This window comes from Dermacentor andersoni, chromosome 5 (genome assembly GCF_023375885.2).
Source record: "Dermacentor andersoni chromosome 5, qqDerAnde1_hic_scaffold, whole genome shotgun sequence".
NCBI lineage: Eukaryota > Metazoa > Arthropoda > Arachnida > Ixodida > Ixodidae > Dermacentor > Dermacentor andersoni.
In genome coordinates, this window is record NC_092818.1 from 83731652 (window position 1) to 83758277 (window position 26626).

The 26626-nt window shown below is 46.0% G+C and overlaps 1 protein-coding gene across 1 annotated transcript in view; it reads left to right on the forward strand.

The window, feature by feature from the left end:
* Window positions 1-25061, forward strand: part of LOC126530827 (probable cytochrome P450 49a1) — an 80530-nt gene extending 55469 nt beyond the window's left edge. The window contains exons 4-9 of the mRNA XM_050178120.3: window positions 5062-5263; window positions 8138-8297; window positions 10134-10303; window positions 13502-13580; window positions 14315-14527; window positions 24539-25061. Of these exons, the coding sequence (XP_050034077.1) occupies window positions 5062-5263; window positions 8138-8297; window positions 10134-10303; window positions 13502-13580; window positions 14315-14527; window positions 24539-24658 (944 nt within the window). The 3' untranslated portion in view covers window positions 24659-25061. The remainder of the gene's footprint in view (window positions 1-5061; window positions 5264-8137; window positions 8298-10133; window positions 10304-13501; window positions 13581-14314; window positions 14528-24538) is intronic.
* The last annotated feature ends 1565 nt before the right edge of the window (window positions 25062-26626 follow it).

The window sequence follows — 26626 nt, forward strand, 5'->3', positions numbered from 1 at the left end:
CGCCTTTACGGGTCTACAAAGGCATTCCATTACTCTGCTCTTCCTCGGGCTATCAGAATATGGAATTCGCTCCCGGACAGCATTGCAAGCCAATCTAACTACGATTCATTCCGTGATGCCTTGACTGAATACATGACTAAAGAAAAGTGAAGTTTTACGTTTGTCGCACAATGCTTTCTATACTTGCACTATATTTACAGCTTATTTTCGCATTATTACTGTTATGTCACTATGTTTTCCGTTTCGTTGGAATGTCGCGTCCGTAACTTTTCTGTCATTGTTTTTCATCATTACTGTTTTTATTAATTACACGACTTCACGGAAAACAATCTGTGTGATTTATTCCTTGTTATTATATTATGTTTTTTTATGTTTCTTTTTTTCCCTAGTGAATCATGATCTAAATAATTCTTTTTTCATCTCAGTTGTACTTTGGTTGTAGGTTGTAAACAGATACGGTTTATAGATGTCTTGTATTCAATGTATTTTCTATGTACTGCCCCCCTTACTCAATGCCTCACTTTGAGGCCTGTAGAAAGGAAGACGACGAAGTGTCTTCTTGACAGAACGCTTGTTTCTGTGCTCTCTGCATTTTTGGTGAACTCTTTGCCTTTCGGGGTGCCTTACCTCCCCGTCTTGCGACCATGGACGCGGAGCATGCCACAGGCCCTCCTGGCCAGAAGTCATCACGGCTGTCAACCGCAAGGAAGCGAGTTGGCTCCCCCAGCGACACCGAGGACACCGAGCTGTACTCTATGTCGGAAGACGACTCATCCGACGACGGCTTCATACCCGTCCGGAGTAAGAGGGCGAAGAGAAAGATCGCCAACACAGCGCCGTCACCTCCTGCGAGCACTACGACTATGAAGTCAAGGCCTGCGCGCTGGCCACACGTCATCATCTTTATGCCGGAAGAACCGTCAAGCAACCTACGGTTGCTGAACAGGCAAGCCCTATCCATTTTTCTGGAACGTACGGTGCCGGATCAAATTAAAGACATCAGAATAAACCCACGCAAGAATATACTCGCCATAGACGTGTACAACGCGAGTGCGCTTGGAACACTTCAAGAAATCACGGAGCTTGGCGGAATCAAAATGCGCCCCTTCATCCCGATCGACGACACATCGATAGCCGGTGTAATTTACGACATTGACATTGCCATTCCCAATGAAGATTTACCTAGCCTCATCAAGCCGGCAAACGAGGGCACGATCATTACGCAAGTGCGCCGTCTTGGGAATACGCGCTGCGTAAAAGTAATCTTCAAGGGGGATTGCATACCCTCCCACGTTAAAGTCGGACATTTTCGACATCCAGTTCGACCATTCATCCAGAAGCCGCTTCAATGCCATCAGTGCTTCAGGCTAGGACACGTAAAGGGCGTGTGTCCGAACTCGCTTCTGTGTCCCCGTTGCGCTGAACCTCATGCAGAAGTGACCTGCGGTGCCACAGTTCTGAAGTGCGCCAACTGTAGCGGCCCTCACGCAGCCTCGTCGAAAGACTGCCCCCGCATCAAGAGGGAGCGCGCGGTTCTGAAGCAAATGGCCAGAGACAATTCGGCCCACAGGGAGGCAGCCGAAGTAGTCCGGCGTCGGCGTCGACGTCGGCACCGTCGTAAGTCTTCAAAGAAGGCGCATGAGCGAAGCGATAGTACCCGCTCCACTACGGTACCACTTAGTCGCGACGCGATAGGGCCCACCACTTCCACGAGGGCATCAGATAAGACTCTTTCTTTAGAGGAATGGCCTACGCTACCGAGCCGCTCCCTTGCTAAGGAACCTCAGAAGGTCACGGCGCCACCGGAGCCTTCTCCGGCCATTGATGATTCACCTAAAACAGATCAAGTCATCTCGGTGCTACGTTCCCTCATGGAGGCCATCCGAACGATTTTAGTTGAGATGGGGACACCGTCTGCTCGAAGCGCACTTAAAGTGCTGGACGCCTTAAGCCATGAGAAAGGACATGAGAAAGGACATCACGTGACGTTTCAGTGGCTGCCAAGTCACTGCGGCGTCATCGGAAATGAAGACGCCGATAAAGCCGCTCGGACAGCTCTTGAAGACACACAGGAAGAGGCCATACCACTTTCACGTTCCGACGCAGCCAGCAGACTTCAAGTGCTTGCACAGGAGATCACGCTCTCTCTATGGTGCACACCAAGCAGCCAGACCAACCGCAGCGATCATCAACACGACCTGCCCTCCTTGATGCATCTCTGTATGCCAACCGGACTCCGCCGAAGTGAGGCCACCCTGCTTTATCGCTTATGGCTAGGGGTGGCCTTCACGAAATCTTACTCGTTTCGCATTGGAATGGCCGACAACGCTCTCTGCAATGCCTGTCTTTGCGAGGAGACGCTGGAACACATTCTGTGCGACTGTCCTGAATATAATGTTCAGAGACAGTCCATGGCGTCCGTTCTAGCGCACCTTGACAGTAGACCATTGTCAGTTGCAACCATTTTCACATATCGCCGACTGAAGACATCGCAGCTGAAGGCGACGAAGGGACTACTTCGGTTTATGAAGGATACGGGCTTGGACAAGCGACTGTGACAGTGATGTCACGTACCACACAAGAGTGACAGACTGTAACCAACGATGTGTGTGCCGTGTTATGTGCCCTCTATCTCTTCTCCCCATCTTTCATCCCCCCATCCCGCTCCCATGTGTAGGGTAGCAAACCGGTTAGGCAAAACTGGTTAACCTCCCTGCCTTCCTTCTCCACTTTTTCCTTCCTTCCTTCCTTCCTTGAGGCCTGTAAGGTACCTTTAAATAAATAAATAAATAAATATATAAATAAATAAATAAATAAATAAATAAATAAAGATGCCGTACCATCAAGTCCCTATAGGTACCCTCACCAACATGTTGGTGAGGGTAGCTCATGTTGGACATGGTGACCGTTATAACATTCATTCCTATTTCCCGCAGCCTAAGGAACTAAACACAGTTGCGCAATCACAAACTCTGAATAACAGACAGGAGCCTTTTATTTTCTCCGTCCATGATGACATGAGATTGATCATAGAGCGAAATTGTGAAGCATTTCTGAGTGTACTTTAATAAGCTTGAGAACAGCTCCGCCTAGGTCCTCTTCACAACGATGCCTTCAACATCGTGCTTTGAATGAACGAAAACCAGAGTGAATCGGATCCCGAACGCAGTCATACATACATTGCACATAATGCAGAGGTTTGCAGACGATGCAGCGTGACCACGCTTTCACGCTAACGACGGCGGCATCTCGCGGCGAAAACGCAACTTCCTCTTTTCGATTGCTCAGTATTCCCGCTGGATGACGCTAGCAGAAGTTCACGCCCGGGAGCGCAAACTGATGGGAGCGTTAACTATTGATCAGCAGCGAATGTAACCAAGAAACGATTAGAGTATTGGTGAAAACAAAAAGAGGAAAAAGGCAAGGAAGACATGGAGATGTGATCAGGACATGCATAGATGAACGTGACAAGGCACAGAAAGGCAGAATGATAGATTAAGATATGTTGACTCGTAACTAGCTTCCATAGTCTAGGCGACTAGTTGTCGCCGTCCAGATTCAAAGAGGATACTGTTAGCTATCGTCAGCAGCAGCCTAAACAGGGACACAATCATGAACGCCGTGGTCAATCGGTCTTCCTACCACGACTGCGAAGCAATGAGGTTTAAACAGTCATATATATATACATATTATATATATATATATATATATATATATATATATATATATATATATATATATATATATATATATATATATATATATATATATTATTGAAAGTACGCTTGACAGCCTGTTTCAGATTTCCTCTGCTCATCACGTATGTATAACCAAGTCGCCAGGTTAAACTAGTATGTAGAAATTTAAACAATTTCCGCGTATTACCATTTAGAGCCTGTGAAACAATCAAAGCCTGCTTGGCAGGAATTTGAAAGAGCGATGAGCTGATCTTTGCAGGAGAAAAGAAACGGTGAGGCGTAGTTGTGAAAAAGGAGTGGTCATGCACACTTCAACTAACTTTCATACACAAAGATATAACTAAACCGTACTATCCCTAAAACGTCCTCTATTGGTCGTACAGATGACACATATTGAGCTTTACGAAAGTGTAGTTCCAGAAACACCACAAAAAATGGAAAGGAGCTTATTGATCGACGAAGTGTGGCTTGGAACATTCAAAACACCAACACCGTGTACCGGTAGACTAATTCTAACACAATATTATTATGGCGGTAAGTTCTCAATACGAAAATATACAATTCAGAACGGTGAGACTATTATATTTGGAGTAGTGAATAGCACGAACTGACCGTTTATTTTAGGAAAGACAGATATTGTGACATATAGAGATATTCTGCACAAATGATCATTTCAACAGTGGTGCAACCAGGCGACATGTCAAACGACTTGGCAAAAGATATTCCGAAAGAGCCGAGTGAACATCTCCAAGTAGTTCTGTTATTAGACATCATAAACGATTCTTTTTCTCAAATGTATGTTTCCCTGTGCTTATTAACGCAGGTGGAGTGCGACTGAGGGACGTTTTAGAAAAACTCAAGATTAACTTTGTCTCAAGTGATCGAAGCATATTACGGTGTTGATGACTGCAGCAATGTTTAAGCGTAAAAACGTGCTGTCTACTGCAAGTAATGCATTTTTATCGCAACCAACACAACGCAAACACAGACGCACCCAAGAAAGAAAGAAACAACGCCACATGCACCTCTGTTTTTCCTAGTATACGTGTCTGTTCGCGCTGTGTTATTTAAAATGACGTTACACGCAATCGCCCTGTAATTTCGAGCACTACCTATGCAAAACGAAACCAAGAACAAAAGAGAAAGGCGCCACGTGTGACTATATAAAAGAATTGCAGTTGTGACGTATCAAGACCAATTAATAGGTATTCCGAAAGAACCAACTTGAAATCACGATAACATTCTGTTATCAGCTCACCCAAAACGCAGTCCATCCAACCTAGATTTCGGTGCATTGAGTGGGACTCCTGATTGCAATGACGAGTGGTGGATGTTTCGTTTCCTTTCCCCCGAAACGCGCCAGGCGTGATGCTGGCATCGGCTGACACGCGAGCAGGCTGCCTGGAACATCCGCTTCCCCCCGCATCAGACGGCGCCGCTTTCCTGAAAGACATGGACGACGTGTTCGGCTGCGTGCAGATCTTTGGCTACCGGTTCCCGTACTTCCGCTACTTCCGCACGCCTACTTGGCGCAAGTTTGAGAAGGCCATGGACGCGTTCACCCTGTAAGTGACCGCGGAATACGACATAACGAGAAACGCGAAACCGTAATGGTAAATTCTTCTTCCTAAACGGCAAATAGATCAATATTGCCCAAAGTGAAGGTTTGCTGTGCAAAAAAGTAACAATAAAGAGGGAACAATCGCAGGCTTCCGATGACACTGGCTTCCGTTTCCGACAGGAGCCCTAGTGCCATGTTAGAAATGACACTTCTGACAGGCTGAAATCATTTATATGCGGATCTAAATATTCCTGACTTTTCGTTGATGAAGGAAAAAAAATTAAATCCTAATAACATTACCGTTGTTTTAAGCACACGAAATGGTTCACGCTGTCGTAAGCTCTAGCGGTCTGTGGGCTCACAGACTGATACCATTGACGCGTTGGTCATTGGTGAAGATGAGTTTACCTCGACAATCGTGTGGTTTGCTCCTCGAACTGTCAACAGCGCCTATAAGAAAAGCTCCGAGTAATTTTACAGTGAGCAATACACAAGTGTCTTACATAAAGACGTTGTTAGTACGTCAACCTTCTTCAACGCCAAGAAAGAAACTCTTACCACGAGGGGAGCTTGCTAAGTCAGAGACGACGCAGACATGAAAGACTGGCGGTGACGTCATTATAAGTTTCCCTGACAAGCTCGCCGCGATATATTTAGTTTTGAGGGCCTCTGTTCAGACCTACTTAATTTTTATTGGCTAAAAATGGACCGCATTGTATTCTACGAATAAGCGATAACGAGCGAGCTGGAATGTGTTGATTATCCGCCAGCGCAACTGCTAGCCACGGACGAAAAACAAGTGAAGATCATAGGCACTGTCCATTAACTGAAGCTTTAATGCACACATGTGGGCAATATATTGACTGTGGGAGGACCTGTGACACAGCGCCCGTGATTGTCTGTTCAATTTCGTTCCTGTCGAGTTGTGGCGCTGACGGATCATTAAATCACTGTATCCTTGATCCGTGACGTCCCACTGCCGTACAAGCACTGGGGTGTCGGGGCGAAATTCAACAAATGAAAGTTTGGCTTTTATTTATATTTAATTTACCACTCAGCCTCTTACAGCGAAAATAAGGAATGCACATTGTTGTTATAATACTTGTATCAATCTATATTGATTTTCGGCGAATTCGTCAGATCGCTCCGGTCCGCACCGGGGCATCCTGGGGCGACGATGATTGGATGAAACGGCGCCCCGGTATGCACTGGTGTGATTTGCCGAATTCGCCATTAGCGTTTCCCTTTTGGGTCAGTTAAAGTGTTCATGTTTACACTGAGTGGCCCCTCGGGTATGGAAACGACAGTTAAAAGCAGAAGTAAAAACAAACGTACTAATGTGAACCACACTAGCTTGTTTCAAGCAGGGGGCGCTTGTAGTGAGTAACAATTTTCTTGAAAGTGAGCCCGACATGCGTGTGACAGCTACATATTTAGTTAGGTGCAACTGACTTCTTCCCTATCATGTTCAGTGAGAATGTACATACGTTGACGTCGGTTGTTTATCTTTAGAGTATATACACGGGGTTATTTCAGCTAAGTCGGGTGAAACTTTAAAATATGCACTTGTGAGTTAGGAAAATTCAACCAACTTAGTACTGTTCATTGTCCTCTTGAGCAAATCAAGGTATTTTTTTCTATGAGCTTAAGTGAATAATTAACAACAAGTATTTAAACAACTTATAAAGTAATATTTTAAACTCAATAACTTGGACGTAGAAGTTGTAGAGTCTCTTGATCAATGTCCAAATCATTGTGATAGCTGCTGGCAATTTTTACAGGCTGTGAAGAAAGCGCTCGAGATTTGAAAGAAGTACCTCGTGAATACGTGCATACTCCCAGTGACATGAGCGCCCTCAAAGTTTCCACGAACGAATGATCGACGCTGCGCAGAAACCTAAGTCACGAGCAGGCCTTGAGCCACAGATTTCGCTACAATTAATGGTATGAAACTCTATACCTTCAACAAATGAGATGGATCGAACACAACGGTCTTGACTTCCACTTTTGTTCAGGGATCTTGTCAGTTAAAGCGACGGCATAGGCGATAAATAACGCATGACAATGCTCGAAGCCCTGCCAGTGTTTGTGCTGTTGACGGAACACGTAAGGACTGAGGAAGATTTGGCGGCGGTTGGCAGTGCATCGGACATGACGGCTAAGGTCATCGCCCATCATTTTTTCTTGCGCCCTATTCATACCCTTGATCTCTGTTCCGCGTTTGTCTTTCGCTGGCAGAGTATTTGGGGGCACTAATGTCGCTGCGCGTAAGCGCGTGGTCACGTAGGTATATATATATATATATATATATATATATATATATATATATATATATATATATATTCCCGTTTTCAGCGCTTTCCCGGCAGCCCTGAAATATTAAAAGCCCGCGAGCTATCAGCGAAGAAAGAAATTAGTGGGGTATTTCTGAATGTGACGTACAACTTCTACATTGAAGCTTTTCCGTTTAAACGAATGGTTAAAAAGTTCCTTAATCAATTACTATAAATTCATTACCTAAGCATATAGCGGAAGTACTCAGAGTTGCTCAATAGGACAGCGAACAATACAAAGTTGGTTGCATTCTCGTAATTCAAACGTGAATATTTTTTATTGTTTGACCCGACTCAAATGAAACATCCTCTATGTGCAGTACAAGGTGCTCACAGGGAGTCAAACAACGCGACAGTGGCACAAGGAAAGAATGCACGGACGCAGTGCCATCATTCTTCACTTGTTCTATTTTCTTATTTTTTATTTCCACCATGATCGCTCACAAAGTAGATCACCTTTGTACACTGATACAATGTGCTACGCCTGTGCGTTGCTGAAACGTCTGCGTAAATAGCGCATAAATTTCTTTCTTTTTGTATTTCAGGCGACTTTTCAAGCACATCCAAGAGGCTGCGAACCGACTTAAGACAAGGAAGAGCGACCAAGAATACACCATCTTGGAACACTTGTTGGTGGAGAAGAAACTGGGCTTTGGTGAAATACTTTCCTTCATGAGCGACTTCATTATGGGTGGCGCTGACACGGTAATAATATATATAAACATACCGCAAGCATACTGTAAACATACCGTCCACTCAATGAACATTCTGTTCTATTTGTGTCAATAGGCGTTGGCCTGAAGCGTCAGCACAGCACAACACGATGATTGCCACTCTTAAAATAAAGCGATTTGCTTGCGCTCTCTTTATCAAAACGAACAAGGTGGCAAAGCAGGTCTAAGTTTTTATCTCTCACACAATGATGCTTCATAAATCCGTGGGTTTTGGAGACGAAAAAGAAACACAATCTTGCAATTATCGAACTGGCACTATTATTTCCTCTGCATGCTATATGCTATATCCTCTGCATGCAGTACATGAATAACTGTTCACTAGGAGAAAGGAAACGGTCACAAAATATTGAGGCGAAAAAAATTATTTTACATCGCGAGATTTATCGTGACTCGGATATCTATTCCTTTCGTAGTTCAACTGTCTGAAGTTGAACCGTGTGTTTACTCTTGGCTGTTTGCTGGCGATGACAATGACGTTGATTCGATGATAAACGTTACTGTAAACTGCACGAAGCTTCAAGAGCGTTTTTTTTTTACTTTTGGCACCAAGTCGCTAATGTGATCCCATGTACGCTCCTTGCGAATGAAAGCAAAACCACGGAGGCCAGGGCAGTTTCTATTTCCTGGCCACGTGATCGCCACCTGTGCGATTACTGGCGCTTGAAGGTTTCTAGTGGGATAGGAAAGGGTTTTGCTTGGCTCCTCGGTGCTGTTATAATATGGGGCCGAGTAGCCGTCACTGAGTCAGCTGAGGTCTTGAGTGCATTGAATTCATTTGCTTTGAGAATGGCTGTATAGATGTTCACAATGCATGTCCACTCAGCTTACTCTGACGCGATCGCGGTACCACAGAAAGTCTCTATTAACTGACTGTGTCGTGCAGTGTATAACGTACAGCGAGGCCTCTCGAAGGACGGTGACATTTTTCGTGTCGCTGTGGAGTTTTCACGTTGGTGCACTTATCTTTCGGCAATAACGTGAAGCGTAGTTAATTCACAAAAAGCAGAGAATGTTAGGAAAGTTATTTTTCATTCGGCACAACAGTGGCAATGTTTCTTTCTATTAGCTACACGTTCAAAATGATTAGAAGTTGCCGGACCAATATATTCGTCTGAAATAGCGCCATTCTTACTGGGCATTAAATAAAAGCAACAAGTTATTGATGCATGACGCTTTTAAGAAGGCATCGAATAAATGCTTAGCTTAGTAAGGTTATCACAATTTTCTGGCAAGGAAAATGTCATTGGAGAGCAATGAGCATGAAAAAACAAGGGAACGTGGCCAGTATGGAGTCAACATTTCTACAGGGAGCTTCTCTTTGTCAGGTTGCCAGAGAAGTGCTGCTGTGAAAACCTTGGTTTTAGCATAGACTTCTTTTGACGCATGTGAAACGTCTGCGCGCATTGGGAAGCAGCAATATTATGAAATAAAAATGATGCCGCTTAAGGGTTGCACGCGAACCCTCTGTCTAGTTCTTCTCGAACTCAAATGTACATCCGTGGAGGTTTTAACTTATAGTGAAACCTTGTAGTGAAATCTCTCTCTCTCCATATATATATATATATATATATATATATATATATATATATATATATATATCCTTTTCGGAGGTGAATATTTTGCGTGTTAGTAAAAGTGCAGGCAATCTGCCTCTACCTATTAAGGAACCTTAATGAGAGGCTCATTTCCTGCATTTGAAAGGTGACTCAGACTCTATAAAAGGAGAACTGGAATTTTGTCGATTGCTATTCTATGACTATTGCTATGCGTGTCATCGCCATTGCTGTCTCCTCTTTATTATTTTCAGACGTCAAGCTCTGCCACTTTTTGCCTCTACAACTTAGCAAAGAATCCGGAAGCGCAAGAAAGGGCACGCCAGGAGGTGTTGTCTGTAGTGGGCGAAAATTTTCGCACTGTGGAATCCCATCATCTCAGTAATTTGCCGTACGTGAAGGCTTGCCTCAAGGAATCCCTCAGGTAGGAAGTTAAACACAGTATCGAACTTCCTCTAAATGATCAAGTTCGGTCATCTTTCCAACAAACCGGCGCAACCGAAAGGCCGCGCCGGGCATCGGTCCGAAGACCTCACTAAATCATTCAATCGGTAGTAGCGACGGGCGGTGTGTACAAAGGGCAGGGACGTAATCAACGCGAGCTTATGACTCGCGCTTACTGGGAATTCCTCGTTCAAGGGGAACAATTGCAAGCCCCTATCCCATTCACGAAAGAAGTTCCACGGTTTACCCAGTCTTTTCAGACAGGGATAAAGACACGCTGCTTCCTTCAGTGTAGCGCACGTGCGGACCCGGACATCTAAGGGCATCACAGACCTGTTATTGCTCTGTTTCGTGCGGCTAGGAGCCGCTTGTCTCTCTAAGAAGGTTGTAAGGTGCTGGGAACCCCGCACCTATTTAATAGGCTAGAGTCTCGTTCGTTATCGGAATTAACCAGACAAATCGTTCCACCAACTAAAGACGGCCATGCACCACCATCCACTGAATCAAGAAAGAGCTCTCATCTGTCAAGTCCTCCCAGCAGGTTCATACTTATCCTCCCAGGATAAGTATGAACCTGCGCCGACTAATTGCGATCATTGGGTTGCTTAAAACGAGTTGCGCACCTTACAGGCTACAGAAACTGCTTCACTTGTAGAAGTCATTTCGCCTTTTTTGTGCATATATAACTAAATTATTAGGAACAACGCTTCTGTTTAAGGGCCTATACTAGTGGCTTCAAATACTTGTATAAGGCGAGTTACCTATTCAATAATACTCGTTCTTGTAATGGTAGTGATGTAATGGAGGCACAACCTCCATTGACATACAACATTTGAGTCAATGAGCAAAACGAGAAGGTGAAAGCTTTCACCTTGTTCTGGTTTTGCTTATCGTCTTGAATTTCCATCTCCTGCCTTCCCCGTGTTTTCCCAATATTTGGGTCAGTGTTTTTTTGTTTCATGTATAAGGTATCTATCCTCAGATTATAAGAATGGCTTGACGCCTGCTGCGGCCTCTTACAACACCGACTGTCAGCCTATATTACTGACAACTACTACTCTACGTCAATAGGAATTATTATTAACGTGCACGAGAAACTACGATTGGCTACACAAAATAGGAATGCTTTCAGCCTCGATCTTACATTGGCGTGGTGCCGCTATCTTCGGCAGTAGCGACTGCCTGATACTATTGCGCTATCGCTGTGGTGTTTCATCGCTGCCGAAAAAATGGATAAAGTAATATAACACGGAGGTGTTATATTACCACGCGCGTTGCACTACTGTAATTAAGGGAACGTGAACAGCTAATAGCTACTGACGACCTAGTTGACAACCCATGATTTTGGTGAAGCAGCGCACTTTAAAAAAATGGGTTCACTTAACATCAATGATATAGGGGATACAAATTCAGGCCCTGCGTACGTCCTCATCATTCGCGCTTGTTTTAACATCTTTTATTTCCAAGTGTGCTGCTTTACGAAAATTGGGAATAGCTAGTTAGAGGATGAAGAGCAGGGACAGGGTGAAGGGTGAATGCACGAGGAACCACATAATAAGGCTGATGATTGTTATAGAAGAAATAAATAAGTATGTATGAAAGAAGTGGAAGGACTGTGACAGTTAAATATTTATTTTTTATCACCGCACGATCTAGGAAATCGGGAATACCTGTCACAAATAGCGCCACTGTATCTACAGTTGCTGTCGCAATCTGTGGTCACTTCGTCGTAGAAAAGTGCTTGTGAAACGAAATTTACCTTTCGGACTGAAAAAATTAAGCAGTTGTTTTGTTCTTAGCACACTGAAGCGAAACAGCAGGGAATATGCGTTGATGGAGAAAATAACAAGAAAAAGGTATTTATGGTGTGCTTTATGCCACTGTAATCCTAATCGCAGTGGCATAGAACATTGTATAAGTGATTTGGCCTGTCCTGCGTTTTTGGGAGGAAAGGAACCGCGCGATGAGGGGAGACGCGGGACTCTGTTTCTTTTCGCCGAAACCATGCTGCATTGTGTTGTGGTTATTTTGGTCGCACTATTTTCCTCTGTAAAGAGCTATTTATATTGGAGTATTTATCGTTTTTTTCCGAAACCTCTTGCATAAGACAATCACGACATGTAAACATCTATACCATGGGCGAGTGAACTCTGTAGTATTCATGGCAATGAAAGGCGCGGAAAAGAAGCGTAGATGTTCATAAGATAGTCGATCAATTCATCGAATAACAAGTAAGTTTTCTTGACGTCAGAAGAAACGAAGCTGGAGACTCTCACTGCCTCACAACGGGGAAGGCACCGGGCCTTCCGGCAAGTGGCTTTCATGGACCCCAGCGAAAGTTAAATCAACGCTACTTTCTGTATGATTGGGCTTGTACGTATTCCAGGAAAAGAAAGTTTTCTTAAAAAACTAAGGTCAAGGGCACTGATTGCAGTGATTTTGTTGTGAAGGTGATCAGGGTAAGCAAAGCTGCATGTTTGTTGTTGTTTAATAACTTCACATGGATATTCTTCTTACCTGCCCGTTCGGACGTATGTGTAGTGTCGAGCAGATTGAAGATCTGATCGACCGCATGAAGTCGTATCAAAGATGCCAGAGACAGAAGTATTAGGGGATCGCGAAATTCTGAAGTTCCTGCTTGCGTTAAATGTTGACCTGAGCCCGTATAATATATAGTAGACAACTTCTCGACCCCAAAATCAATGTGCGCCAATCTTCCCATGTGATTTTCCGTTCTTCCGAATTTAAAGCGTGGAAGGGGACACATCTTGTCGTTTGCATTTTTTTTTTCTTCAAAGCTTTCCGAAGGTCCTTAAAAGAGCTTCTCTGTTAATGCATGAGAATATTTGTTATATATATTAAGCTGTTCAATCGTATCCAGTGACAAGAAAATTAAGCAATACATTCGAACATGATAATTGTTCAGCTCCTGTCCCCTCGCCCCTAACGCGCAGTTTCGACATTGGCGTACGTACTTTGACTACTTAAACGTATCAATGTCACTGATTGTAGCTTGGTGCGACCAAAAGTTTCCTTTAAGCGAACCTGTAGCTTTTTGACCGGGCCTTTTCACCTACTGATGTAATCAGATAAGCAAATCAAGTTAAGCTAAATTAAATTATATAAAATGCAGCCGAACGATGTCCCTTGTTCTTACCGCACGACACTCGCCTTGCAGGTTAAACCCAGTGCTGTCCGGTGTCTTCCGTAAGCTGGACCACGATGTCGTCATGTCCGGCTACACCATTCCTGCCGGTGTGAGTACCCAGTCGCTGAAATCAGAGTAACTTTGTTTTAATACAGTGCTGCCTGCTCTCTAAACGCGCGGAAGACCAGGAAGTATTTCCGTAATGCTACAGCCGTGCGCTCAAAGAAAATACAGCTTAAAATTTTGAGAGGAGGAACATAGCTTATTTTCGCGTGAGAGCTAACTGGCCCCTTAAGTTTCACCGCATACTCTCATGAACACGCAAACAGAATCAGCGTCATGTTTTATAAGCAGTTGCTTCATCAGAGGAGACATACGTATGAATTGTTCTGAATGGACCCCTTGCAAGTTGTACAGATAGAAAATACCGTGAACAATGATTTGACGACAAATTGCCTGGAAAGTGAATGTACAAGTCCTTAAGGAAATTAACTTTGTTCGGCACTAGAGAGAGGAACTGAAGGGTTTAGGAGTCTTTCTTACTTCTTTTTTTTTTTTTTTTTGAGACCGCGATTCATACGGGGAGAGTGTCGTCATAATAAATGTTTCTTAAATGGCGAAAGTGTCGGTTTTCACTGAAAAAGAGTTGCTGGAAGTGAAAATGTTCATCGGTAAACTAAGCTAACTTTCATCGCGTTAAGCCTAGTTGTTCGAAAGAGATCGACGTATATATCAGGGACATAAATTAATGTCTCCATAAAAGCCAGAACGAAGCAGCAAACGATGAGAGGTGTTTGTCGTTGTCGTTGTACTGTAACAGAGCGCGCGGGTTAAACTTTACAGACACCAGTGTTCTCGGAAAACTACGTTGCGAGTCAATTGGAGGAGAACTTTACCAACGCACACGCGTTTCTTCCGGAGCGCTGGCTGAAATCCGAAGAGCAGCGTGACGACTGGACCCTACACCCCTATGCGTCCTTGCCGTTCAGCTTCGGCCCACGCATGTGCCTTGGTCGAAGAATGGCGGAACTGGAAGTCTGGATCCTCCTCGTAAAGGTAAGATACAGAACCCGGTCTGATGTGAACCCTGTCTGATGAAATTCGTTATTAACTCTTAAGGCGCGCTCGCCAATTCCTATTTATATTTTGTGATGAACATGTGTAGTCTTGCCATTCCTTAGTTTATATGCAACTTGTTAGGGAAGCAAGCGCTAGAGGCGCTGTGAACAGAAAGTTGTTTATGACACAAGTTGATTTTCAGTGTTAACTCGGCTTCCTCCTCAAAGGGCTTATTGCGGCTTAACGATAGTGCTTGACAAGATAACGTGGGCTTCAAAGCGCTAGGTTGAGTACACCAGTTCGTCTGGACGCAGGGACCTTTATTATTATTAAACAAAGACACAGTAAATTGCACGCGCCATAGTCACGTGACATCGTCATGTGCTCTTGATGAAGCATTCACTCCGTAGAATGCCTTTAAAAAAAGCATGCCGCAAACGCGTTAGCGCTGGGGACCTAGAGGGAAAAGTACGGCGGCCGTTGTGCTCAAAATGCCATTATCAAGTACTATACATCAGGACCGATCTGCTGCACATGAGGATGTATTGTCTGCTGTGGCATAAAGCTACACGTACTTCTGTTTAGTACCTGCTGTCCGCAAATAAGCCGTACGCCCACTAACAGGCCTGGTGAATACGACTGTCAAAGAAATAGCAGGGGAAGTCTCCCGCGGGGCAATGATCACAGTGAAACAGCGGAGCCGGACTCAGGCAGCAAGCAGCCGAAAAAGGCAGATAGAAATGAAAATCCAGCGGTGCTCGATAGACCAACTGTAAGCCGGCAATCGTAAATATTGAAGTGTAGAAGCCGTGTTACAGAGACATAACGCCGTGTGTACAACATGAGAAATTAAGTGAGCGTAAGCGGAAGGAAAGCGCATAATGTTTTGGCGGCTTGTCTTGAGCCCGTGTCATCGCCATCCACATTTTTCGTGTTTGGTATTATGTTCGGAAACTACTGCATCAGTCACCTGCAAGCATTTGTACTGTTCTCTCTTTTCATTTTCGCAGTTTCTCTCATGAAGTATAAGGTAACTTAGTAGAAGACGCAGGTGTAGCTCGTGTTTAGAAAAAGGTAATTCCAACAAACGACGGTACGCACGTTCTGACTACAGAACTGTCTCCTCGAGTGATTCCGCAAGCCACACCGTGTACTGTTTGCTCTCCACCTTTCTGCCATTAAACATTATCTCTCTCTCTTTCTTGCCACATGGAACCACTTTTACAAGCATCGCTGTTGCTCAAGCTGCATCTGCAGTTGCTACCTATATAAATTTTACTACACGCACGCTACTGCATATAGTAAAAGATACATCAGTGTAGTTCCATGCTGGACGGTGCCTTTTGGTGCCATTGCAATAAATAAAGCCCGCAGGATTGTTTCTTCTGTAAATTTGGCCCCAGGTGAATGTCGTGAAGTTCCGCGGTAATGCGCATAGGGTGAAAACCTGTACTGACTGGTGTTGAAGAAGTTGGGGCGGGGACGAGTCCTCGCGCTAGACTTGAAGAATAGAAACGCAAAAGCACATATGATGGCTGTATGACTGATTTCGGCTTTTAAATGCACGAGAATTTCTTCGGCTACCATACTCCAATTTGGCTTCTGTACAAGGGGCCCCGATGCAATACCAACCTCAAAAAAATTACGAAATCCTAGTCTCTACGATGAATCGAACCTAAGTCTGCGGCATGGTTAGCAAGTACTTCTCGTTGACGCTAGGCCAACACTTTCACGCGAAGCCTTTTTGATAATTATTCTGCTCAGAAAAAGTTTATTTAAACAAGAGACGATACGAACACTGACTTACAATCACGGCACAAATGCACCAGGACGATAGAATATACAAGAAACGAAGGATTGTATACATGGCACGTTCTCAAAGTAGTGTCGGAGTCCTCACTCAGTAACATATAACAACATAGACCCACGGAAAAGCAGTTACACATGAACTAAATGCCACATGTATGAAATGATGTTCCGTATATACAGTGTAGATAATGGTTATGTAAAATGATGATATGACAGAGACACTTTACGTAATTTCGAAGTTCCCTGACTATGGCGCTGCTTTGTTTCTAGCAGAACAGCTCATACGGCGGAGAACACTACCATATTTACTACCATCACAGGTGTCCTGTCTTCTGGCCTTTCTTTCTACAAGTTTACTAATTGATAAAGCAAATGAGACCTAAATATCCGCATTGCCGCAAGTATACGTCACCAAGAGCACAATTCCTTCAATGAAGCAAACCTTTCTATGCCAACTTTCTTAGGGGTTGGGATTTGGCACATCTGCTTGGTGGGTCTTTTACCGAGTAAAGTGGAGTGTAGGGTTGTATTATCAAGCTGCATTATATTCGGTGATAGCCCAGGAATTCAGCACGAGCTGTACAAAAAAAGAAATAAACACTGCGGGCATCAAAGAGGTTCATTGAAGAGCTACACATACAAAGTTACACATACCCAAGTTGGTGTGAAACAGGTTTATTGAAGAGCGGCACAAACGTTGTGGTACATATTCTACGGCATACACCCAGTGACCCAAGTTGGCGTCAGAGAGGCTCAGTGAACAGCGGCACATATCCAGTTGCACAAACACAATGAGCCCAATTCACACAGAAAAAAAAAACAGAGGTTCATTGAAGTGTGGAACATACCTAGCTTTACATACGCAATGATCCAACTTGGCTTGACGTGGTTCATAGAATAGCGGCGCATGGGCTGTGGCACATACCGAGTAACACAAGTAGGTGTGAAGCGGGTTCACTGATGGGTGGCACATACGCACTATCACGTACCCGTGATCTAAGTTGGCACGACGATTGGTATCGAACCCGGTTCCCTGATCACGGAAGCACGATGCTCGAACCCTTAGTCTATGGGCTTACCAGTGACCCAATTTGGCGGTAAAAGGTTAGAGACTGAGACAGACAGGGAGACAGACTGGCAGACAAGCAAAAAGACCCCCAAGAGTGCATGAAGTACCATAAGAATGTTCACCGTATTAAAAAGTTAAAAAAAAATGCGGCGCATGGTAGGTATCAATCTTGCGTGCACCAGGAGCTGGTCAACTGCTGGTCCTTGAACTCGTTTACTAGAGCGGCTATCGAGCCCCAATTTAACGCTCATTTCGTAAATTGTATCAGACACCTCGATTTCTAACAAAAGTCTTTATCGGTTCTTGTATAGCGAATCTGCGTGGCTTTATTAACATTTGTTTTTGCATTTAGCGAAATCCGTAATTTGGCAATCTGGTTTGCTGGGCTAGAAAACGCTGGCATTCTTTTCTATGCGCTGTTCTTGCTATTTACATTGCAAAAGTGTGTAGTGCGTTTTGAACATTTGCACTTTTTAACTGTGCACCGATTGTTGGAAGCATGGTCTGCGCTTCCTACAATCGGCGCACAGGGATTAAGCTAAATCAATGCAGTCTCAAGCCTGCTAAATGATGTTAGTGCGCACCCCCAACTATGACGTTTCTACGTAGTAACTAGGGGCGCTATAACGTAAAACTATTCCAAACTTTTCTATTCCAATTCTGCTGTCAGCCCTCCACGATTGGTCAAAAAGCTTTTTCGACCACTCCCACTTTACCTGTCTGTCACGCGGTGTCACGAAAACCGCGATACCTCCCCATCTGATATGATGTGTACGCACTGATTATGCATGATTTGACAGAAAAAAGAAAAACAGTTATTTCTGATTCGACCCCGTTTCTCCATTAGCCCTCGGCTATTGGTAAAAAGTTTTCGGGCTGCACCCACTTCACCTGCCTGTCACGCGACGTCACAAAACCGCAAGAACTCACCGCGTCAAAGTGACGTGTACGCGATAAAATGCATTAATATGCCGAACAAAATTGAATTTTCTTCGGAATAGCCGCAGGCTGCCCCGTTCCGAAAGGAATAAAAGATGGCTGCTGCCGATCGCTCAGACGCTGGCTACTCGCACCTGCCGGAATGCATGGGTGTACTTGCGTATAATAAAGCTTTTTGCATGGCCGTGTAACGTTTTCGAGCATTTTCGGCACGTTTACCCCCTCATTCTGCCAACTCTTCTTTGCTGAGGGTCCGTTTTAGCGTAATTCTTGAGCTTCCGTTGCATGCCGCCGTGATTTTCGACCAGCCACCGCAAGCTAAGTAAGGGAAGGCGGACCAATCGTAGACGCCCGCACCACCCTCTACATCCGCTTTTCGACTTTCAGTGCTGTGGCTCGGCCCCATCGAATCCCTCTCCACTTGAGCGTTCTTCTCGCCTCTTGTCAGCCAATTAGATACGACAAGCCGTTCAGTGTAGGCAATGTTATTCGTTTTTCAAGCAAACAAAAGAGCGTTTGATTGGCCTGTTCAGACAACCCTGGGGGTGACCGCCCGGTGCTTGCGTTGGTGGTTACGCAAATTTGACGTCAGGAGAGAGAGAGAGAGAGAGATAAGAATACAGGAAGGCAGGGATGTTAACCAGTCAATAGTCTGGTTGGCTACCCTACACTGGGGGAAGGGAGAAGGGGAAGAGAAAGAAGGGAGAGAGAAGGTGTAGGTACGTGTACGGATAGCACTTCAGTTAAAGTCGCTCGAGCAAACCAGAAGTTCTGAGAAAACACAAAAGTGCCTTCACTGCCTTCTGAGCCGATGATCGGTCGGGACGGTGCTCTAATATTGTCTGTTCACTCAGAGGACGATCGTCTAGTTTCCTCAATGTGTCGGACAAATACTGTCTTTGTGCTTGAAATTGAGGACAATGGCACAATATGTGGTCAATGTTCTCCTTGCATGCGCAAACATCACATGCAGGACTATCAGCCATTCCAATTAGTGCTGAGTAGGCATTTGTGAAGGCCACTCCAAGCCATAACCGACACAGAAGAGACGCTTCACGCCGGTGCACACCGGCTGGAGGTCTGAGTTGAAGTGACGGGTTGAGTCGGTGCAGTCTTGTGCGCCTTGTATGTACGGTATTCCACTCTGCTAAGGAGATAGTGCTTGCCAGAATGCCAAGTTGTCTCGCGGCGTCGGTCCTTGAGAGCGGAATGGGGACGCAGCGGTCTTCTTGGTTTGACGTCCGAGCTGCCTTATCGGCGTCATCATTACCAATGATACCGCAATGACCTGGTATCCACTGAAAAGAGATATCATGGCCTTTTTCTCTTAAGTGATGGACAAGTTCCGCGATTTCGCACGTGAGCTGATCGTGAGTTCCATGTCGGAGAAATGAATGCACACATTGCAAGGCCGGCCTTGAATCGCAGAAGACTGCCCATTTTCTAGGACTTTCAGTATTTATCAATTGAAGCGCGTCGCGGAGAGCCGCGAGCTCTGCAGCTGTAGACGTAGTGACATGGGAAGTCCTGAACCGCTTGGTTATTCCCATTGCTGGTATAACTACAGCGCCGCCGGAACTGGTTGATGTAGTTGATCCATCAGTGTAGACGTGTGTGCAGTCGCTGTATTTCTCGTACAAGAGAAGTAAAGTTAGTTGCTTGAGCGCTGATGATGGCAAGTCCGACTTTTTCTGAAGTCCTGGGACTGTAAGGTTCACTTGAGTACGGCGCATGCACCATGGAGGAATAGAAGGCCTTGCCGCAGGTGTGTAACCTGACCTGAAAGAGGCACGGTGCACGAAGACAGTCGCACTGAATGTCGTGTGGGGCCTATCTACTGGGAGACTTGCTAGGTGGTGGGTAGGGGTCCGGGCGAAGTGTCTTCTGTGCACACACATTGTTTCAATGCTAATGTGCGTTCTAATAGCGAAATCTTGAGCGACTGCAATAACTTCAGTCGTTGACGCACTCCGCGGTAGACCGAGACATATCTTGAGTGCTTGAGCTTGGATGCTTTGGATTGTGTTCAGGTTAGTTCTGCAGGTGTTGAACATGACCGGTAGGCTGTACCGCAGGAATCCAATGAAGAGGACCCTGTACAGTTGCAGCATAGAGTGTATTGGCACTCCCCAGGTCTTTCCTGCAAGGAACTTAAACATATGGCAAATTCCTGTCAGGCGTTTTTTCACATAATTCACATGAGGGGTCCAGGAGAGATTTTTGTCAAGGACCACCCCCAAAAATCTGTGACTCGTGCTGTACGAGATCATGTGTCTGTCCACGGATATCACGTATGGTGACATTGATTTCCTGGTAAATGCCACCGCTGCGCACTTCTCGTATGATATACGAAGTCCTTGTTCTCTAAGGTAGGATGATGTTAAAGTAGCTGACTTTTGACGCCGCGCGCGAAGCTGCAGTCGCGTCACAGCCGACGTCCAAATGCAAATGTCGTCGGCATAGATGGAGAGCCTAACGGTGCCTGGCAGGATGTCGGCGAGTCCAATGAGTGTTAGACTGAAGAGCGTTGGGCTGAGTACTCCGCCCTGAGGCACCCCACGGTTACTGTAATGCTGGGAGGTCGGGCCATCCTCGGTAAGTACGAAAAAGTATCTCTTATGTAGGTAGCTACTTATCCAAAAATATACTTTGCCGCCAAGTCCTACTGCCTCTAACGCGTTGAAAATCGCTTCGTGCGTTACGTTATCGTACGCTCCTTTAACATCCAGAAACAGAGCAGCAGATAATCTTTTGGAGGACTTCTGGTGCTCGACGTACGTCACCAAGTCGATAACGTTGTCTATGGAAGAACGGCCACGCCTGAAACCGGCCACTGCATCTGGATATACCTGGTAATGTTCGAGGTACCATTCTAGCCGTGCTAGAACCATCCTCTCCATTAGTTTTCCGATGCAACTGGCAAGCGCAATTGGTCGGTATGATGCAATGTCTACAGGCGACTTGCCAGGCTTGAGCAGTGGAATTAGGCGACTGGTCTTCCATTCTTGGGGAACCGTACCTGTCTGCCAGAAGCTGTTGAACAGGAGCAGGAGCACTTTTCGAGCCTCATCGCCAAGATTACACAGGGCACGGTAGGTTATACCGTCGGGTCCTGGTGAAGATGAACGCTTGCACAAGGCCAGTGCAGCTTCGAGCTCGTCCATGGAGAAAGGACTATCCATGCGGGAGTCGCGTGAAATTGGTGAGTGGCGGCGCGTCGATGTTCCAGCGCAACTACTTTCGCCAGCAATCCTCCTGCAGAAGGCTTCCGCTACGTCAATCTCGCTGCATTGTTGGTGAAGGGCCAAAGACTTAAAAGGGTGGCGCTGCTGAGGGGTTCCACGGAGACCACGAACAGTTCTCCATATGTGAGACAATGGTTTTCGTGGATCCAAAGATTCGCAGAATGATTTCCATCTTTGTGATGCAAGTTTGTCCATGCGACGCTGAATTTTCTTTTGAGTTCTTCTGGCCAACCTCAAGTCATGTACAGACTTCGTGCGCCTGTATCTTCGCTCTGCCCGACGACGAATTGCACGAAGCTTCTCTAGCTCAACGTCGTATTCGGTGCGTGTAGACGTTCTCAGAAGTGAATGTTTCGCAGCCTCTAGGGCACCTTTTATGATGTCCTCTAGGCTAGTGGACAAGTCATCACGACAGCCGTCTTCGACAATTGACTTGAACATTGGCCAGTCGATACATTGTGTGACGGCGGCTAACCTGGAGTCCGTCAACCCTTCTACCCTAAGATAAGTGGGTAGGTGGTCACTTCCCCGCGTTTCAATATCCGGAAACCACCTGACCTTTCTAGTGAAGGAGCGTGAAACAAAGGTCAGGTCCAGGCAGCTACAGTAGGCAGTTCCACGTAGAAAGGTGGGGCTTCCATCATTTAACAAGCACAGTTCTTGTTTGGAGGCAAATGACACTAATCTTCTGCCTCTCGAGTTTATCTTAGAACTTCCCCAGAGATGGTGGTGGGCATTAAAATCTCCAGTAATCACCAAAGGCTGCGGAGTCGCTGTGGTGATTTGCCGTAATCTCTCGCAGTCCAACCGACTTGAGGGCGATATGTAGGCTCCAATTAATGTGAAAGTGAGTTTGCCTTTCTTCACTGTCAGACAGACGTATTGGTTTTCTTGGTCTGGCGACACTGGGTGATGGACATACGTAAGATCACGTCGCATGAATACGATGATCTTGCTGCATTCTCCGTGGGTGGCGGACATGAAACACTCATACCCGGACAGTCTGATGTTATCTGATAGGGGCTCGCAGATGACGATGACCGGGAACTTATTTGTGAACACAAACTGTCGAAAGTCCGACATGCGTGACTTCAGTCCTCTGGCGTTCCACTGAAATATCGACGCGTTTCGGACTTCGTCACGAAACGACGGCTTCTGGAGAGCCATGATTTTAACCAAGAGCTGCAAGTACTGGACTCAAAGTGTCCAACACCTGTAGTGCGCTTTGCGCAGACGAAGACTTCATGTTGGTAAGTATAACGCGAATGGCACTCATGAGCGACCGCAGAATGTTGATGACCTGGAGATCATCAGCCAGCGTCGCTTCAACAGTCGCAGAAGGCGTTGCAGTCGGTGCGTTTTGAGGTAACTTAGTAGGGAGTCGTGCCCTCGGTAGCTCAGGCCATTCTTCAGGGCGGGCGAGCCTCTCCTCTTTGTTCGCTTTCCTTGTATCTGTCTTGGTGGCGCAGTGTGGAGATGCGGCAGCCCTTCTGACTGTAGCTGGCGTGTACCTATCTGCAGTTGCGGAATTTCTTGAACGTTTTCGGTGTCGATGCCGACGTCGCCGAACAGCGGTAGCAGCCTCTCGATGCGTTGAATTGTCTCGCACCATACGTTTTAGAATCGTGAATTCCTTCCGCATCCGCGGGCAATCCTTTGATGAGGCCTTGTGAGGACCACTGCAGTTAGGGCACTTTAGAACATGTGCGCTGCAGGCGTCTTCTGAATGGGACTCGGAGCACCGCGGGCACACTACGCTGTTCACGCAGACACCCTTCACGTGGCCAATCTTGCAACACTTGAAACACTGGAGGGGCTTCGGCACGAATGGTCGTGCTGGATGGCGGACATGTCCTACTTTGACGTGGGAAGGAAGGCTGTCTCCTTCAAACAAAATCTTCACACAGCGTGTGTTTCCCAATCTGGAAATCCTTGTAATGAAATTGCCTTCTGTCGTTGGCTTTATCAGCGTTGGCAAGTCGTCATTAGGAATGGCAACGTCGACGTCATAAATGACGCCCGCTGTACCATCGCCGCCTGTAGGGATCATTGATCGCACCTTTACCTTGTCGATATCAGTTATATTACGTAGGTGTTGTAGGGCACTGCGATGTAGCACATCAACTGCCAGGACATTTTTCCGCGAGTTTATTCGCACGTCTTTAATCTCATTTGGTGCGATTCTCTCGAGTAAGGAAGAGAGGACCTGCCTGTTGAGGAGCCGCAAATTGGTCGCTGGGTCCACGGGCATAAAGAGCACAGTGTGCGGCCAGCGCAGCGGTGCACTCTTCACGGTAGAAGCACTTGGCGACGAAGATGCCTGCAATAGTCTTCTTTTCGCTGATCTACTCATCACGACCTGGAAGTCATCGTCCGATGAGTCGTAGCTGTCCGAACATATCTCAGTGGCCTCGCTGTCTGTATCGCTTGACGCACTTCCACGTTTCCTGGACGCTAGCCGACCTGACGGCTGCACATCAGGAAAGTCCTCGGAGATTTCTTCATCCATTGCCGCAAGGAGGGAGCGGCAGCTCCCAGAAATGCAGGGAAACAAAGCGAAAAAGCGGAGACAAAAGCACAAGCGTTCTATCAAAGAATCACTTCGTCTTCCTTCCTCCGACGTCAGGAGATTGGAATAGAAACATATTGGAATAGTTTTACGTTATAGGGCCCTAGGTTTGATTACATAACATTAGCAGCATAGCTCGAAGCGTAAAGAATGGACACGTAGCGGCACGGCGTCCGACATTTTCGATGAGTCAGATAATTCCAGAGATTGCGAAGTGACAAACTCACTCACTGGTTCTACCTTTAGGAAACAGGGTTATTGCGAGGGGTAAGAGGCTTATTTTATTCCTCAAACAGAGCATAATTTATGCTAAACAGAAGAGCAGAAGCTCTTTTTACAGAATTATCTGCTCATTACGTGTACTCTCCTCTCTGCAGCTGCTGTTGAAGTACAAGGTTGAGTACCATTACGAAGACATTGGATTCGTCGGGAAAGTGGCCAATGCTCCGGACAAGCCAGCGAGATTTCGTTTCATCGAGCTCAAGCCCGGTGCCTAATTTAGTGCTTTGGACAACCTTTATTTTATTCTCAATATTGTCGTTTTTGGTGGTTTTGTTTCAGTCGCTTTCAGTGAAGCAGCCTCGAGGTGCCCTTCGTGAAAATAAGGGATCATTTGAGGCCATGAAATGCCGGTAATAAAGAGTGCTTAATGTGGGCGAGCGAGCAAAAGTGTGTGAACGAGTGGTAGTGAAATAAAGTGAAACGATGTGCGGCGACAGCACTTATGTGATCAAAATCGGGTCGGCCCTGTCCGTCTCTTCAGTCCATTACGTTACAGTCACGACAGCCATCGTCGTGAACGACAACACGTAATTTTTTTTCCCCGTTAGGCCACTTCGTGGTCCCTAGCTTCCATATCACCAAAGGACGAAGAAAAATAAAACTCAACTGCCACAACTGCGAGTGTAAAGGCTATTACCGGAGCCACGTACATTTGGGAATCGGGCACGAGCACCAGCAGGGCCGCGCAATTACGGGAAAAAAATATTTTTCTACAAAAATCTGCAGAGGGAAGTTTGGCGCTAGTGTGTACTGCAGCTGCAAGAAAAACGATCAAACCGGCATCACATCGATGGTTCATGAATGAACTCGCCTGAATTTCGCCTTTCTGGGCTTTAAACCACTTTGTCATTTTGCAAACTGATTATTTCCTAGAACTGTTGCTTTATAAACGACACAAAGCGTAGAGAATATTTAGTATTGCGATAGCAATTGTATGAATACTTTAGGCGCATTTTTGCCACCGCCGCTTCCTTGAGGTTCCTTTTGAGTGAAAGCATGTGAGCGCGAGCCAGCGTACGCGGTTCCATATCGCGTCCGCGAGCGAGAAACGCCGCCCGGATGCGTGCCCTCTCTTGTTGTGCGCGAGGCAGAGGGGTCATTTCTAGGTGGCTTTGGGCGAGGGAGGAGGGACGTTCTTCTCTGGCGGCTGCTAGGATGCATCGATGTCCTGCTCGCCCGCCGCTCCGTACCAAAGCCACCTAGGTGGCGTTGTCCGTACAGAGTGGAGACAACCGCGGCGTCTACTACGGCGTTGGCCACGCGAATCGCGGACGCCGCAGCAGATGCCTTTGGCGGACGCTGTAGGGACGCGTTGCCGGCGCTCGTGTGTCTTGAAAGCGATCTGCAACGTGGCCACAGTGCGCGCCCGCGCGGACCTCATCTTCGAAGCGATCTGCGATGTTCGCAGAGTGCGCCTAGTGCCGGTAGCTTCGTATGCGCTGTGCTTGTGACGTTTCGTTCGCGCTGAACCGAGAGACGCATGAGGGCCAAAGCAGTCGCTGCTGCCGCGATTCCTCACTCGATAATTTTTACAGCGAGTTTCCGCGCTCATCGAGCAATATGTTTTCATGTTTATCTGTGTGCGTAGGACGCCGTGCTGCTTAATTGAGTTAAAATACGTTGGCGGCCTAGTTGGTTTGAATCCATGATAGATTGTGTAAGCGCGACTGAACAAGGACGTAGAAAGAAGCAGACACACAAAGACAGCGCTGTCTCTGTGTGTGTGTTTCTTTCTACGTCCTCGTTGAGTCACGCTTACACATCGTATCATTGTTAATTTTGTTAGTTCAAGTTTATACGGCCGATAAAACTACGCTCCTTGGCCCCTATAACGTAAAACTATTCCAAACCTTTTTATTCCAATTCTCCAATCAGGCCTCCGTGATTGGTGAAAAACATTTTGTACCACCCCCACTTCACTTGTCTGTCACGCGACGTTACGAAAACCGCGATAGCTCCCCATCTGATATGGCATGTACACACTGATTATGCCTGATTTGACTCAACAAAAGAAAAATAGTTATTTCTGATTCAACTGCACTGGATACTCCCACCTGCCGGAGAGAATGAGTTTATTTGCATGTAACAAAACTTCTTGCGTGGCTGTGTAATGTTTTCGAACACTTGGCACGTTTACGACCTCGTTCTATAACGTAAAACTATTCCAAACTTTTCTATTCCAA